Raw genomic sequence first — 17,155 nt, forward strand, 5'->3', positions numbered from 1 at the left:
AACTGTCTGTAAAGATAAATTGTGTTTATGTCTGTCACAAAGGGAAATCTTGGGCACTTTGATCAGGAGAGCATGCTTGGTCATTTTTGCCATCTTCTGCATTTCACTTACTTGTTCTTCTCCACAGTCCTCACTAGTCTTCTGCCTGCAGCCCACTTTTCTCTGCTGTTATTGTTCATAATGTATATTTATGAAGACAGAACATTTTGTATTGTTTTGTGTTTTGAAAGGTAATACAGTGGGCCTGGCATTGATGAGTTTGGTTCTCTTTTGCTTTGTTTGCAGTCTGTGTCTTTTGTTAGAGTTAAGAAAAAACCCTGGGGCTGGGTGATAGATATTACCAGCATTTCTATAAAACTTAGGTGCCTATTCATGTGCATTGATGTGGGGTAGATACGCTGATAAGCAATGGCTAGGACAAAGTTTACCTAACAGTTATTTGGTATTGCACCATGGTACCTTAGCTCTAGGCCAGCCCAGCCTGCTGGGCCTCTTTGCATGTCCCTGGTTTTGACAAGAAATCACGTTCAGGACCTGAAGCCCTTTTTCTGATGGCAAGTTTGGTGGAGATGGTATGTGTTTGGAAAGAGTTTGGATGAAATTGATCTCTGGTGAAGTGACTTTTTTTAGTCACAAAAGTCTTTGTAGTTCAGATTAAATAGCCAGATGCCTTCATGTACAAAGGGAAACGTTTCTCTTTGTTCTTGTGTACTGCCATGACAGCTATGCCAGCTTTTGAACTGAGAGTGTAGGGGAGAGAGCATCTTTTAGCACAAGACTTTGATTATAAATTTAATTAAGTGTTTTGTCTTAAGCTTGTTGTCCTTCTTGCATTTCATTATTTTTAAAAGGCAGTTTGAAAGCCTCACTCATCAGCGGTATTTCTTTGACAGGAGCTATTATATTGCTGAACTTCTGCAGACGTGTGCATCTTTGTGGTGTTACTGATACCAGTCTCTGACAAGTCCACTGAAATTTTGAATTTAGCAGCCCTGTGCTTATTTTAATCTAGTAGGTCCAGTATTACATGGTTGTATTGCAGCTGCCATGGCTGCAGCTTGCAGAAGCTTTCCTGAAAAGAAAGAAATACAAGATAGAGGGGCCTAAACAAACTCTTCTGAAAGAAAACCAAAGTCCCAGCCACCTGTAATGAATGTATTGTGAACTAAACAGTTAAAGAAGAAGACTGCATTATTCTTTTTTGGGCTAAATGATAAGTGAAAGTAGCCCTCTAGTGCAAAGTGGTGTCTCTCTTTCTGCAGGCCAAATTTGGGGATTTGTTTATATTAGGCATAAATTAAATATATTTTATTTTTAAGGCACCGTTGGGTTTTTGTTTGGCATTTCATTATCCCAGTCCATCATCATTATATATTTGCTTTACTCTTCTGGCATTTAAGAGGCAAAAGAAAGTGTTAAATGTTTTATATATTTTGCTGCCTTTTCCTGGCTGCTGCTTTTAGAGCAAACATTGGTTAACGGAGTGGGACAAGGTCTTCGAATCATGCAGAATGTCATCAGAAGACAGATGTAAGAAACTAACCCTTTTGCCTCAGATATGCGAAGTTAAATTGTAGATCATTTTCTAGGAGAAAAACAAAACACACTTTCCCTTCCATTGGAAAATCCATTAGTTAAAATTGTATAATTGTTCAAGTCAGGATTACAGGAATTGTCAGAATGCCATGAGGTAAAGACTGTGAGATAGTTAAGTTTATTCCATCTGAATTCAACTAGTAAATTAAATGAGACAATTCCAGGAAATGGCCTTTAGCATTGTTACTGTTACACACAAAAAATCAGATAAATTTGGTAGTAATATCTCCAGGATATTATTATTTCCCTTAAATAGAAATTCATCAATTCTCTTACTTAATTTGACCAATAGGTCTTAAATGGAATCTGTGTCTCGAGCGTTTGGCTAATGTTTATTGGCAGATTGTGTAAGCTATGAGAATAAATGATATGGAAAGAAGCATGAAGCTGGTAGTGAACAGTAAAAAAAAAATATCACTGAGGAAAAAAGCTTGGATGTCAGGCTTACCCCAGTATGGTCTAAGACCCAGGCTTCATGATACTTGAATAGCAATGGCAGGAAGAAAGGAAGTAATTGGAGGCAAAGAAGTTCTTTTGATCCATCCCAGAAATCAGAGCAATTGAGTTCATCAGCTTCCATTCACTAAGACCAAAAAAATAAATAAATAGGGGGGGTCAGTAAGTCATGAAAAGGGAGTCAACAATTTTAGATGAAGTTCAGTGGTTTAAAACAAAAGGAAAAAATGGTTGTAAGCAGGTGGGATGGAGGTCAGTTATATAGAAAAATTGGATGCTCATTGCATTTTTGCTCATGTGGAAGAAAAAATGGTGTGAGAAAAGGGAAGCAATGATGTGTCTATCTGGGAGTTGATTTGGGAAAGATGCTGAGGAAAGAGAGAATTCAGAAAACTGGGTACACCTCTGCCAACTGATCGTGGCAGCAGCATTTTGAGTGCTCTGAATGGAAATAGATTGCATTGTAGAAGTGGAAGGGAAAAAATTGCAAGAAATATTCAAACTGTGATTTTATGATTGTAGTAATGTTGCCAGAGAGGGAAAGATATGTTTGAGAGAATATTGTAGGGGAAAAGTGTTTAGCACAAAAATCGATAATTAAGGTTTATTTTCTGTGACTATGGATACTTATGGTAAAAGTTGATGTTTGATGTACGTAGCTTGATAAAACTAAAATGTGTTAAATTACTGTTGTTTTCAGGAGCTGGAGTTGTTCTTTCCCTCCAGTGGAGGTCGTGGACCAGTCAACAGTGCAAAATTCACAAACTGTACTTGTTGCATTATTAAGCCTCATGCAGTTAATGAAGGTAAGCAATGCAGATAGTGGAGGTGAAACCAGCGTGTGCTTTGCTGTATCCCATGATCGTTCCTGTGCTACTTCTTTTTGCAAAAAGTGAAATTGCAAGAACACAGGATATATTTCATAGTATGTACAAAAGCATGCAAATACTTCATCTTTCATGCACTTTTTTTATTTCTGCAGTTTACTTCCATGGGTTGTGTGCTGTTTGGGTGCTTTTTAATTTCAGAATAAGCAGTGAGAGGTGAAAATAAGGAAGAACAATCAAATTATAAATGAGATTCAATGAATCTGGCTGTGACAGTTTACCATATCCTTTCTCCTGTCTGTCCACCAGACTCATCTATGAGAGGTTAGCATTCCCACAGCAAAGTAAAAGCAGAACATCTGTCTATATTGCAGGGCTTTCCGTTCACACAGTAACATGTAACATTAAAACTGCTAGCAAAGGGGTGTTTGTTCTGATACCAATCTTGTTCTGCTGACTGCAGTGAGGATGGAAAGTAGTGAAGTCTTATTTACTCTGTGAAAGGGAGCCAGAATCTTGAAACATTTGTTGGACTCCATGATGCTTTCTGTCCCAACTGTTGCCATGCAGAAATAATCTCACTTTTGTGTGCTCTACTTAGATAGAAGAACATGTGTAAGAGCAGTGACTGCAGTAAAATATTTTGGTTCTGGCACTTCAAAAATATTTCTGAATGCCAATAAATATTGCCACGTGAGAACACTGAGGTTTTTCATGGTAAGATGTGGACCACACCACAACATTTTAATTACTTCTCTCTGGTTAGCTGAAATAGAAACAGTGGAAGTGGCCAGAGCAGTTTCCAGGCCTTTCATACCTCAAGTCTGAAGGGCTTGGTGAAAGAAATGGCGTTTACAAGAAAGAGTCTTGCATTTACTGTTGGTAAAAGGCCTGTTATCTCTTTGAGGCCTTGCACTGTATTTGCTACTGATAAAGTCAGCAAAGACAGAATGATGTTCCTCTTACCTGGACAGCAGGTGAAACTATGATATTAGCTGAACACTTGCAAGAGGCAAACTTTACTGTGGCAGGATTGTTAAGGTTCTTAATTTTTCAAAATGGCAAAGTGGATGGCTTGAGCTGTGTATTCTCATTCTTGAGATGTAATTTCTATTGCATATGGGGGGTCAGACTCTTACTTAGTGAGCCCAGGCCTTCTTCATTTTTATCCTCTTCGTTTCTGTGGATTTCATAGTGCCCCATCTGACACTTCTTTTGTCTTGAACTACTCAGATTTTTTTCTGAATCAAGGGACAAATTCTTGCTCCATTTGCACTCCCCTCTGTGTGTGGGCTTAAGGGAGGGAAGAGTCACTGTGGCTGGGCAGCGATCTCCCCTTTTGGTGGAGAACACTGGTGTGGCTTTGCATTGAGTCTGGCCTGTTCCCAGTAGGCAGCTTGAGGTGAGATGAATCCTTCACAAAGGCTTCAGGAACTCTCCAGCATCATCATCCCAATGGGTCAGGAACGTCCCAAGGAAGAGGATTTGGCTTTTTTAGCTTGTCTTCAATCTTCCTTAGTCTTTCTTGTCCTCTTTAGCCTATCACAGAGTGGTATCTCTTTTGGAAGTCTTGGTTCTTGCAGGAAGCACTTTTGCACCATCACCAGTTGGAAGAGCTGTGCACAGCAGAGTAGAGAGCTGCGTACTCACTTTACAGTAGCTTTTGGAAGTCTTAATTCTGAAATAACTCTCTTGCAATTAAACTGTCTGGTTTAAAGCTGAAGGAACATAGCCTTTTTCATCTATTGATTCCAGAGCTTTTAATTTTTTTTGCATGCTATGTATCCAGTGACAGGCTGTCCCAGCAGAAGTGCCACCATTCCTCTTTCCCCTTAGATGCTGTTTTGGAGTCAAAAGAATTTGGGGAACCTGTTCAGACTCAGTGGTCTGTGACAGAAGAGTGAGGCCCTGCTCATTTCATCTCCCTTTTAACAGCTATTAGTAACGGTTTGATGATACCTGAGACATTCTGGTAGTTCCAGCAGCATCGCCTGTATCTCAATTAAAGTAGGTGCTATAGCAACTAATGAGCTTCCCTCTAGGCAAAATAGCATGTAGGAGACCGTGTGGTCTTAAAGAAAAGCAACTTGCCTCCCCCTCAGGAAACAACACCTCTCACTGTGGCCGTCCACTCCTGCCATTTCTAGCAGGAAGAATGCAAGGTGAAATGTGGCAGCTGGAGAGGGGACGAAATCCCATGTAGCCATCAGTGTCAGGCAGCAGTGCGACTGAGGCACAGAGAGGGAGGTTATGTGGGTCAGAGCAGCAGAGCCTCTTATGCATTGCAGATTTGATTTGTGCTCTACAAATTTTCAGTATTGAGTATCTAAAAATAAACCTTTTTGTAATTTCCTATGCACTGCTGAGGCTTTGAACTTATCTAATTACCATGAATATAATCTGCTCATTACACGTGTACAATTATGTGAAGTTTCACTTACACGCTTGAGTTTATACAGAGCCGTAGTCTTCTGCAGGAACATTTGACTGAATTCATGATTTGAATTCTACTTTCCTGTCCTTTTCCCATTTTTTTTTCTTTTTTTGAGCTGAGTAATTTGCATAACAAGTTCTTAGAAGGAAATAGCAGATACTTTTCAGTTCCAGAAAATGGTTTGCTTAAGCCATAGGTAAACAAAGAAGCTTTTTGGTGAGCTTCCCTTGCTGTCAAAAGGCTGCATCAAACCTCCAGTTTGCATCTGTTAATTCAAGGACAGAGTTACTTCTTAGTAGCTGATTTTGGTTACTGTAGAGGTTTACAGGATCCCGCCCAGTGCTGAAGTGGTGGAAATTCACAGTGTGTTTTATCTCCAGCCTTGGAGGCCTGCTCCCAGCCAGCACACAGCAATGCCAGTCGCTAAGCAGGCCGCCATGTGGTGCCGGGCCCTGCCACCTGCAGCCTGTCACCGGAGGGTGACAGGTAATGTAAGTGAGAGTACCCAGAGTACCTGGCAGGCTTCAGAGAAACCCTGGGGCCTGAGGAGGGGTGCTGGGGAGGTTAGGTGATGCTCACACAGCTGGTGGTGCAGGGGCAGGGAGGGGTGGTACCACCAGCCCTCAGAGAACATGCATCATGTGTGCCCCTCAGAGCAGGAAAGCAATAGCTATTTTGTCCGTGTGGTGTCCACATAATTTCTGTTGAGGGTCAGCAGCTGGGAAATTGAAGAACTATCTGGGAAGGCCATTGAAACTTGTGCCCTGGACTAGGCAGCTTTAGCTCGCTCTCTAGCAGCTCCTCCCAGTGGACTTGAAGCACTTCCCTGGCTGGCTGGGAAGCTGGCAGCAGCCAACCGGCTGTATTTTAACTTTGAAGAGGGCTTGCAAGAGCACTCCTGTTCCTCTTTGCTGGGATGTGAAAGAGTGAAAAAGCAACGTGACGCAGCTTCATTCAGACTCAGTCTGACCGGGGCTGTGTCTGAGGGATGCGGCCTGGTTTGACCCCTCCGGAATCTGCCACACTTTTCAGTGTCTTTTAGCTTCCTCCTTCTCCTGTCTTGGGACCAATTTTCAGCCAAGGAAGATGGTAACTAGCAAGCACAGCTCTTTAGCACTTTAAATTAACATTAGTTACAGCACTACACTATCTGTTTTGTCAGCAGAAACAGTGCTTTGTAGGTCACTGAGTGGGATTAACTTTAATTTATTATGTGTAACAGGTTAGTCATGTTTGCTGTAGGAATTAGAATTTGATATTTCATGACTTTCTTGGCCTAAAGTTTCTTTAATGTGACTTTTTCTTGGTTCCCTTGTGAAACAAGCAGAAAAAAAAAAAGATGAAAATAATTATGATCAGGCTATAAAGGCTGAGATCAGAAGTGTGTTATCTTTCACTTTTTTGTGTATGTTGGTTACAGCACAGAGCTTGCAAGTTGAAGCCCTGGCCTCCATTTCTGCACTCCCAAGCTGAGACAGGGAGGCTTGTAGTCTTGCCAAAAACAGATTTGGAGCTAGAACTGTACCATGAACTTGAAAAGCAAAATATCTAGTTGGGAATTCATTAGACCTGATGCAAACTGAAAGGCCTACCAAAAGGCAAAGGAGCTTCTGTGGTCTCACAGAATCACAGAATGATGGACTCAAGGGCTTCTAGGTGTGTGGCTGCCTACCCAGCTATGTTTGTTCTCCTAGGATGTGCTAAGCTTGAGATTTTGTTCTAATATTACTGGTAAATTGTACCCTTGTACCTTATTTGTACTTAAAAGAAAAAGTTAATGGTGCTGTCTACCACATTATTCTTCAATTAAGTCTCACAGAAAACAAAAGGAGCGGGACTGTTTTTTTTTGTTTGTTTGTTTGTTTTTCCAAATGGAAAAGATATTCAATGGAAATATGATTTTAGACCTGCTCTCAGTAGATGATAAATGTTAGAGAGCTATCGCCAGCTTTCCTATCTTAATACTTTCTGGACAGCATTAGTAAGTCACAAAGCTGTATATTGATCAGCAAAATGCTGCATGACAGGTGACAATAAGAATCATATTTCCTTATTTATGTAAAGACTTAGTCAGAAAAACTGTAATTGAGAGTAGTTCTTTGCTCTAAAGACAAAATCTAACTTTGTCAAAACGAATACCAAGGACAGCAATTCAGTCTGCAGCAGGTACAGAAACACGATTTACCTCAAATGAAGTTACTTTACAAGAGATGGTGGAGAGAGGAAGACTAAAATCCAGCATTGTAGTAGATTATATGTCTGACTGAAAACAACTGGAGAGCTGTTCCTGACATGCAACAGACCTGTTGCTCTTTGAAAGAGAGAAGACGTCAATGTGAACCTGTCCAATTCACCTCTGTAGTGTGCTAAATTTAATTACGTGCATGGGGTTAGGAAAGGAAATAAGCTGGAAAAGAAAAAGAGGATGTAATAGGAGAGGTGTGAATCTGTCATCATTCTCAGGTCAAGATATTTATCTCATTGTGTTTTAGCAAGCTAATTAGTGTACATTAGATACAACTTTTAAAAATCATAAACAAGCTCTGGAAATTATTTATTCTCACCCTGGGTTTTTTAATAGACCTAAGTTTGTGTAACTCATTACTTTTATTTCCAGGAAACTTCAGAAGTAGAACAAGCTTTTCAGAAAGCTGTTTTCTCATACTTTAGAAAAAAACAGCAATACAATTTTTTCATAAGTAATCCAAAAGTATATATTCTGTCTATAAGTATACATTATAGAAAGGTAGAAGGCAGACATTGTGGACTTCACCTCATTGTAGGCAGAAACTTGTGCCTTTTCTTTGTGTCTTGTCTACAAAGTTGAGCGCAGAGAGGCATCAGTGATGAGAGAGATGAACACAAATCTTTGCAGGAACTTCAAAGAAGTACAGTGGATCATTTCAGATGTGACCTTTGGATATTCTCACATGCAGTATGGCAATTTCAGTACTACAGTTGACTGAAACTACTTAGTAAAGCACTGCACTTTCAGATGCAGACCTTTTTGTAGATAGGTTTGTACAGACAGAAAATGCATTCGTGTAAAATTAAATGCACTCTGTTTTTTAGATTTTCCTTACATACATTATAGATAGGGCATTGCAGTGTTCTGAAGTGTTTGGTGGTCTGGTGACAATTATTTTTTATTTTTAAGGAAGTGAGAAAAAAATAATTAAAATAAAAACAAATTAGTTTTCAACTTCTGAATTAAGAAAAAAAATAATTACCATCCGTGAGAACAATAGTCCATCCACTTACGTCTGTTTTTTACATTCTTTGCTGTAGTTGTAATGATGGATATTCTATTCTTGAGGTGTTTGTTTTTGAAACCAAGCCTATGTTGTTTCTTGATTATTTCCTGCATGACGTTCTAGCAACTTGGCATTGACTTCCCAGCTTAGACTGACTTTGAATTTCAGTGGCTAGTGGGGAAGTGGCATTTATTTTTCCAAGTATGAAAAATATTTTTTACCTTTGAATCAATTAAGGTAGAGGAGAAAGTGGACTGAATCTGGAATTCCTTTCTGACATTTTGATGCAGGAGAGAAGAGAAGGAGCTATGCTTCATTGAAAAAAAATAATCAAATGGCACAGCCAATCTTTGAGAAAGATCATAAATATCTCATACTACTGGAAAGTTTTCCAGTAGTGTTCAGTAGACTTATGTAAGTGTTGAATATCATCTTTTTGCAGAGGTTTTAATATTTTGGAAAAAAAGACATGAAGAAGGAGTATTTATTACTGCATTTGGGGATTTCCTTTCTTAATGAGTTAGAGAAAAGGTCATACTATAGTTAAACTTAATTATTTCTAAGAGTGGTGCAGGAAATTTCAGGTTAATGAAACTACTTTCATTCCAAGAAAACTGATAAATCAAGACTCTATACATTCATTTAATTCACTTACATAATGATGATACGATGGACATTTACCAGCATGTCTGCTGTGAAGGAAAAACATGCTTTACTGATCTTTGAGTTCTCTAAGTATGTTTTACATAAAGGAAGGTAAATCAGAGCCAGATAGTCTAATTCGCTTGAACATCAGTGCCTTCATCAGAGGCCCTTGGTGTTAGAAAACCAAGATTTTCCTTCTGTGAAGTAATTTGCATGTTTGGATCTGTGCAGCATAAGCATCTGCTTAGCTTTATTTTTTTTTCATGAACACTGGACTGGAGACATAAGCATGTAAAATTAAAAGAGTTTTATAAGTCTTGGCATCTATCCTTGGACCAGTTCTTGTCAATATTTTAATTAGTGACTGGAATGGGGAAGGACAGAGCATGCCCACTACCAAGCACCTACTGCAGTTTTGGAGGATATGATCAGAATTCAAAACTGCAGAAATGAAGCAATGTGAAGAAAAGGAAATTTAATATAAACAACTGCACAGCATGTCATGGAAAAGGGAAGACAAAAACAAAAATATGAAATAGTGGAGGGCAGGATATCAATGACAAGTCTGTAGAGAAGTGATCAGAATAGTGATGTATCATAAGTACAATCAGCATCATTAACGTTGGACACACTTTCTTTAGTTTAGGTTTATTTACAGTAACTTGTTCTGCTCAGTGCTGCAGAGATCCCAACTCGTGTATAGCATCCAGTTTCTGGGTGCTCTGTTTCATGAATAATGTAATCAACTGACAGCAAAAAGAATAGGAGATTCAAACAAATTGATTTTTGCTGAAAAATTGAAAGGTTTAATTTACTGAACCTTAGATGGAGAAGACATAGATACACAGCTTTCCATATATAAAATAGTAAATATGTGCATGTTTATTCCTTCAGACGAAAGAAGATTTAATCTAATCATTATGGAAAACTCAGAAGTATATTGCTGGCTTGATAAATGGGGATGTAATGGAACCATTGTTACCAGAAGTTTTTGAGAACATTTTAGAAAAATTAAAAAAATACAGCCATACGTAGTCTAACTTCACCGCGCCTGTGAGCAAAAGATAAACTACCTAATATCTTGAAGTCCTGTCTTACTGCCTTTTTCAAATCTGTGCATGAGGAGAAATGCAAGGTATTGAGCCTTAAAAAGAGGTGAGAGACAGAATGCAGGAGTATGTGAGTCTTTTGCCAAGGCAAAAATAAATGGTAGAGCATACGGTGTGTTTACTATTGATCTAGGGCAGTGAGTTGGCAAACTTTCCATAGGAAGGGAAATACAAAATTAGTAAAGGCTGGAGCAGATTCTAGGGGATCTCTTGAGGATTTTAACCTCCAGAGTTGAGTTAATTGACAGAGCAATTGTGGATTCAAAATATTGTTTATAATTATGGGCAAATGCACAGTGCAAGGAATAATTTTAACCACTTCCTCTTTGTAATTGGAACCATTCATGAACAGTCCCATGCACAATGTTCAGTTAGGGATTAAAAAAAAAATCTGTAAGCATATGAATGGTTTGGATGATAATACTAAATGCTATCATACAAAACAGTGGTACAATCTCAATTAAAATATTATGTTTCATTTTGTTTATGCTCAGGAAATAAGCAAAAGTAAATTAAAATCATGATATAAATGTTCTCCTAGCCAGAGTGATTGAGTATACTCTTTTCAAGTGAAAAAAATCACAGTTGATGTGAGAATGGAGTACAAAGCAATGAACAGCCCTAAAAAAAAAGAAAAGAAATAAAAAGAAAAACAAGATGAATATTTCCTTTTAAGTCTTCTAACACAAGAACAATGAAAGACAGAAACCTAAGCATTTCTGGTTTTGTTTGTTTGTTTCGTTTTTTGTTTTTTTTTTTTTGTAAACATCAATATGAGTTCATCATACCTGGTGCAGAGGTATTGATCTTTCCTTCTTAATCTTTCCTTTTTCTGCAGATTCTTTTCTCTAACATCATCCACTGCACAGCCAACTTGCTGGGCATTTTCTGTAGCCTGACAGTGATTTTGACTTGACTTTTTGTATAGGCCTTTGTATTTGAATTTTAAGTGTTATTCTTCTCATCTATTCCCATACAATAACTCCCAGAATTATGATTATTGTTATTATTTTCCTACAGGTTTTCATCATTTTGTGTCTCAATGCCTTGTCTGGAACTCACAAGTGTGGTTTTCCCTTGTTTGTACTGGTTCAGAAAGTTGAGTCAGGGATTAAAACTTTGATCCATTCACTCCCTTTGAATCTTTCTGTTGGCTCCTTTTCTCAGTCACATCACAACCTTGGCCATTTGGGTTTCAGGGCCCCTAAGATTTACTCTCTCTATGTGTAATATTTCTTGTACCATCTTCTATTCTCCAGTCAAGAAGTGGCAATATCTTCTGTCGTCATCCTTTCATTATTTCCAAACGAATAGTTTGCGAAGATTTTTACCAGATGTGCCTTTGTGTGTTGATAGAGTTCTCCATAAATATCTGTAAAGCTTCCCTTTAAACTACTTTTACATCTCCTTTAATGCAATGCCTAGAAAGAAATCAGGAGCGATGGAATATCTTGGATTCAATCAGGATGAACAACATTCTCTATCATTTGCTTGTGTATTCCTCTTTATCTTTTGTCAGTTACCCCTTGTTGTTAATCTGTGTAGCTTTTGAACTTCCCATTTCTTCTCCATTTGCCCAGCATAAGGCTAGGAGATCAATAGCTGCAGATTATCACTATGGTTTTGGGGTGCCTAGAGAATGCGTGTTTATGTTGTTTAATAAGAATGCCCAGAGTTGCATAGTTCTAAAGTGGAAAAGCAAAAGAGAAGGGATAGATAAACTTTGCTCTTCAGAGGATAGGTTGGCCAACTGATAGGAAGAAATGCACTTTCTGAGAAAGATGGCTGTCAGCTTCCTCCTTTTGCACTGTTGGCTGATCAAGTGAGAACTTCAGCTGAAACACATGAAGGAGGGCCAGCTCTGCGTCCCACTTTTTCTTCTTTTGGAATTAAAAAAAGACTTTCTTCAGAGCCAAACCTGAGCCTCTGGGACAGGACCTTAAAGCTTGGCAACAAAGAATCAGATAACCTTTTTCATTTCATTATAATGCGAAGGAAAAGTGCATTTCAAAATGTCAAAAAGCAGACATGAAATGAAATAGCTACTTATACTTAGTGGTATTTAAAGTATCCAGTACCGGTTACTTCTGAAAATATGTTATTGGATTAGGTAGATCATTGATATGATTGGTCATGGCAGTTTATATATTCCTGTGAAAAATCGTTTGTTGTTCCTGAGAAATTATTTGTAGTTATTGGAAAGGTATTAAATAAATGACACATAGAGATTGAAATGAAGAAGCCAGTTCTTGACTTGCCTTCAAGGCAGTCTGTCTTACTTAATAAGCTTTTAACAGTGGAATGGTTAGATTGGGAAACAGGCCAAGAACCAAGGGAAGAGAATGTAACGTCCTTAGTCATAGGGCTGGTGGTTGGTAGTGCCCTGGGACTGGCAGATCTCAGGAACACAGCTGTTACATCCCAATAATTAAAATGCTGTTAGGTCAAAAGTGACTTTTGTGAACTGTTTTATTTTATTCCAATCCACAATTCTGCAAAAAGTTGTAACGTTTTTTGGTCTGATGTCTCCCCTGCTATTTTCTGCTCCTTAATGAAGTACAATTTTCAAATATTGTGTTGTGAAGAAACAAATTGTTGAAGATCAATGTAACTGATGAGATCTTGGTGCCTTACCATTTTATCTGATTAAACTGTGTTGGGAGATTATCTGTCCAGTATGAGGTGCATAAGTAACATAATGCTGTCTAGGAGACGTAAAGTGCTCTCTCTTTCTCTCTCTTTCTGTCATTTGTTAGGATTAGTATTAAATTCCCCAGTTGTATTTAGTAATGCTTGTGATTCTTTTGTGTGTTGTGATTGAAAATTCATCATAATTAGTGCCTAATCTACAGCTTTGATTTGGGTTCTTACTGTAATCGCATTTTAAACATGCACTGGCCCTGCTTGAAGGGTCCTTAAAAAGTTGACAAAGTTGTTTCTTTCACTGCAGATCTGGATTTTAAAGTTGAAAACAAATTGTGGAAAGCTGCTGAAACGACGCTTTATCTAATTAGTTCTTCTTTCCCTCAGCCTTATCTGCCCACAAAGGAGAGTACATGTCCCAGTTCAGTCATGCAATTGGCTGAAAGCCCGAAACAGATCCCAGGCTGAACCTTGAGCTTGTGCTCTTCAGCTCTCTGGGGATTGCCTCTATGTTTTTTGTTCCTGTTTCAGCCCAGGTAGAATCGGAAAGGAAAGCATCCCTAGGAGAAGTGGTGCTTGCGTTGCCTGAGCTGGGACAGTGGAGGCCAAGTCACTGGATTTGTAGATCTGCACTGCCATTGACAGCTCACCCATCCTCTTGTGCCTCGATTACCACATTTGGGAAGTGGAATTAACATCTCATTTTGCAGACATAAACGAGATCTCATGCCTCTTCCTCAAATCACTTTGATTTTTATCTTTTTTTTTAGCAAGACATATGTCTACATGCAATGGGGACAGTAATTCTTGTGGTTAAATCATTTAGTGCTGCAGTCCTGGGCAATCAAGGCATTCCGTTGCTCTGATGAGTGATAGTGAAGTAGGAATACAATGTAGAAGACGGCCTTGATAGGTTTCCTCTCTATAGGGAAGAAAATTCTTAAAACCTTTAGTGGAGAATCAGCCTAGAAAGCAAAATGCTTCAGTTCCCTTTTGCTTCTCTAAAACATGGATTTTGCTTATAGCTCATAAAACTGCTGAGGATAAAATTCTGTAAAAAGCAGGCTTTCCTAGTACCTCAAAACCTGATAGCTGATTAGTGTTTTAATCACAGTTCTTGCCAGCTGTGAAGGCCTATGCAAGTGGGCCATTCTTTACTGATACAGCCTAAAATGGAGATTTGCAGCTGTCAGGCAGAGCGTCTTTTTCATGCCAAGGTAACTTTGTCCCTGCAAGTGGTGATTGCCATTTGCCTGCCACCGTCCTTTCCTCCATCTTTACTGGCTTCTTGTAAAGCAGTAGCTGTTAACTGGAGCAGTGGGTCTGAAGAATGAGAATGAGGAAATGTTCATGCTCTGTCACAGATTACTTTTTTTATATGTTTATTTCGTGGATGATGCCCAGCCTCACCATTCATCCCTGAAGTCAAGAATTTTAGGCTTGCTGCCTCCCTGAAACCGATGTGTGGAAGTGCTGAGCTGCACAGCCTTTTCTGCAGTGCAGACAGAGAGAAACTAGAGGTCTGGTTTCTCTCTGACGTGGTCTTGCATTTCCTCTGAAAACTTGTTCGAGTCCCTTCATTTCACTGCTGCAGGTTTTTTGAATTGATTTTTTTTTCCCTTGAAAAGTAGGAGAAATGTATTTTCCTGGTTTTACAGGAGGGTTACAACGAAACTTTTTGTCAGTGTGAGTGTTGGAACAGAATACTGAGACAAGAGGAACCATGCCTGCCTATGTTATGTGTTCTGTAGACCCAAAATGCTGCCTGGACTGAGCACATACACAAATCTCAGGCTTGCCTGTTACAGTTTAATGATTTTTTGGAACAAGTATGCATTGTTTTATATGGGAAAGGTTTTGGTTTTCCTTTTTTTTTTTTTTTTTTTTTTTTAACTTAATCCTTAATGTGAAAGTACTGTGGCAAATACTGCAGGTACAGCTTTTTTCATTTTCATTTATAAATAAAAGTTTTAGATCTCCAGCTATCTATTGTATTTGCCCAGAGCTTCCACTGCCCTTTCAATGTGTAGGAAGCTCACCAATCCTATGCTACAGATACTAGCAGACTGTGTACAATTCAGGTCTTCAGCATGCCAGAACCTAGATATTATTGTTCTAACCTTTGTATTATACTAATGTACTAAATTTATGCAGTATACAAAAAAAAAAAAAAGTTCAATTTAAAGTCTAGTTAACAAAAGGATTTAATGACTAAGAGTCAAATCTTGTTGTTGTCATTCATTACAGAATATTCTATCGTTAACTCTGCTCTGAATAAATGTCCAGAAATTTATAGTTGCTCACAATTTTTACTAGAGGACAGACATTTATGCTCTATAAAAACACTGATGCTATAAAATTCTTTCACATGGAGTACTGTGCTTGGCTGACATGATCTAAAATACACATTCAGTGGAAAATCAGTGGTTCTTGTTCTCCTAAGTTTAGTGTTTTGCTTTTTACAATGCCATTCAGCCTTGGAGGATGCATTCTGGATTGTATAAAATAAACAGTATAATCAGCAGTAACATATTTGTGAGTTACAACCTTAGAAACAGCAGGTTATTTTTCACTAATGTGCTTCTCCCACAGAAGACATGAATTTCTGTGATGTTTTATTGACAATATTTATCATTGTCCTGCATTGTTTTTAGTTCAAAATTGGACCTTCTGTTGAATGCTGTACAAAAACAGCAAAATAGGTAGCCTGTGCCTGGAACTGATTGCTTTCTAAGCTGCAGTGTTGGCATTGGAACATTAAATATATAAATCTTGACCTTGAAGCTCCTGGGTATTTTGCAATTGATCTTAGAAAAGCAAAGACTTCACTAACTACCATTTTTGGTAGAACATAATGAATCACGTCATTTCAACACCAGGATGGAATTTAGTTGTTTGAACTCAACACTGCATCACTTTAGATAGGAAATGCAGATATTATTATAAATTTATAAATGTAAATTTAGACAGAATATTTAGGCAGAGAGCTCTGCTTTCTGCTTCCCTTCACAGCATTATACAAACACTGTTTTTTGTTCAAAAGTAATTAGTATGGTGACATAAATACCTTCCAACTGTAATTTTTTATTATTTTTTTTTAATTGAGTACTGTCTCTTGTGTTTTTCTTTAGGACTGGCTGGGAAGATTATAAAAGCCATCACTGACGAAGGATTTCAGATCTCAGCTTTACAGATGGTAGGTTTTCTTTCGTATATATTTCTCTGATAAACAGAGACTGGAGAAGTGCTGTGTACACTTCACAGCAATGCACAGGTGTCTGCCTGCAATACAAAACCCTTGTGCAGACTGTGTAGCACTGTTTTGGGATCAGCACTGTCCTTGTGATATTTGTATTTTATTGTTTGATTGATCAGCTGACCTGTTTCTCCTTGCTGGTTGACCTTGAGCCAAGACACTTTACCTCTCCGTGTCTCAGTTTCCTATGGTTAGAAGGGAAATAATGACGGTCTTTTCTGGAGCAACTGGGGATATCTTTACAAAATGCATTAGTTAAGATTAGGGAAATAATTGTTAATATAATTCCTCATTTTTAAAAATATACAGCTAGCATGAATTTATGGGAGACTTTTCAAAGATACTTAAAGGATTGGCACTCTCATCACTATCACAATTTAAAGGATATTGGCACAGAGATTGTTCCTGTGAGTATCCGTTTAAGTTCTGCTCTCTGTATTTTGTGGTAGTCCTTAGATCTGAAATCCCCTCATGACTCAGATCCCCACTGCAAATGAAAAACAGCCCCTTCCCTTTACTATGCAACAAACAGCTCCTCTTGTACATCTTAGTGGCATTAGTCGGCACTGCAAATTAAATACAATTTCAACTTATGTTTAGGGTAGAAAATGATACTGTATGCTCTTTTGTATGTAGCAATATTGGCTTAAATGTTGATGCTAATAAACATCATATTGCAGCTGTAAAGCCATTTCTTTTATCTAGTGAAACTTAAAAGAGTACTCTTAAGTTCTGGTTTGTTAAGAAGGGGTGTCTGTCTAATTTTGTTTTTTCATTTAAAGCAAATGGCTAACATTTTTGTTTTCTTAGTTCAACATGGAGCGTGCAAATGTGGAGGAATTTTATGAGATTTACAAAGGTGTTGTTGCTGAATATATGGTAAGCATAAGTTTGAGAAGAATCTATTTAAAATTAGAGTATGATTAAACAAGGAA

The 17,155-nt window shown here is 38.2% G+C and overlaps 1 protein-coding gene across 5 annotated transcripts in view; it reads left to right on the top strand.

Moving 5' to 3' along the window:
* Window positions 1–17,155, top strand: part of NME7 (NME/NM23 family member 7) — a 91,606-nt gene that overhangs the window by 34,469 nt on the left and 39,982 nt on the right. For all 5 annotated transcript variants that reach the window (XR_011812619.1, XR_011812620.1, XM_027449570.3 and 2 more), the window contains 3 exons: window positions 2,753–2,858; window positions 16,096–16,160; window positions 17,031–17,099. Coding sequence is in view for 3 of the 5 variants with exons in the window: in XM_027449570.3 (XP_027305371.1) it covers window positions 2,753–2,858; window positions 16,096–16,160; window positions 17,031–17,099 (240 nt within the window). In the remaining 2 variants the exon portion in view is untranslated. The remainder of the gene's footprint in view (window positions 1–2,752; window positions 2,859–16,095; window positions 16,161–17,030; window positions 17,100–17,155) is intronic.

This window comes from Anas platyrhynchos, chromosome 1 (genome assembly GCF_047663525.1).
Source record: "Anas platyrhynchos isolate ZD024472 breed Pekin duck chromosome 1, IASCAAS_PekinDuck_T2T, whole genome shotgun sequence".
Taxonomy (NCBI): Eukaryota; Metazoa; Chordata; class Aves; order Anseriformes; family Anatidae; genus Anas; species Anas platyrhynchos.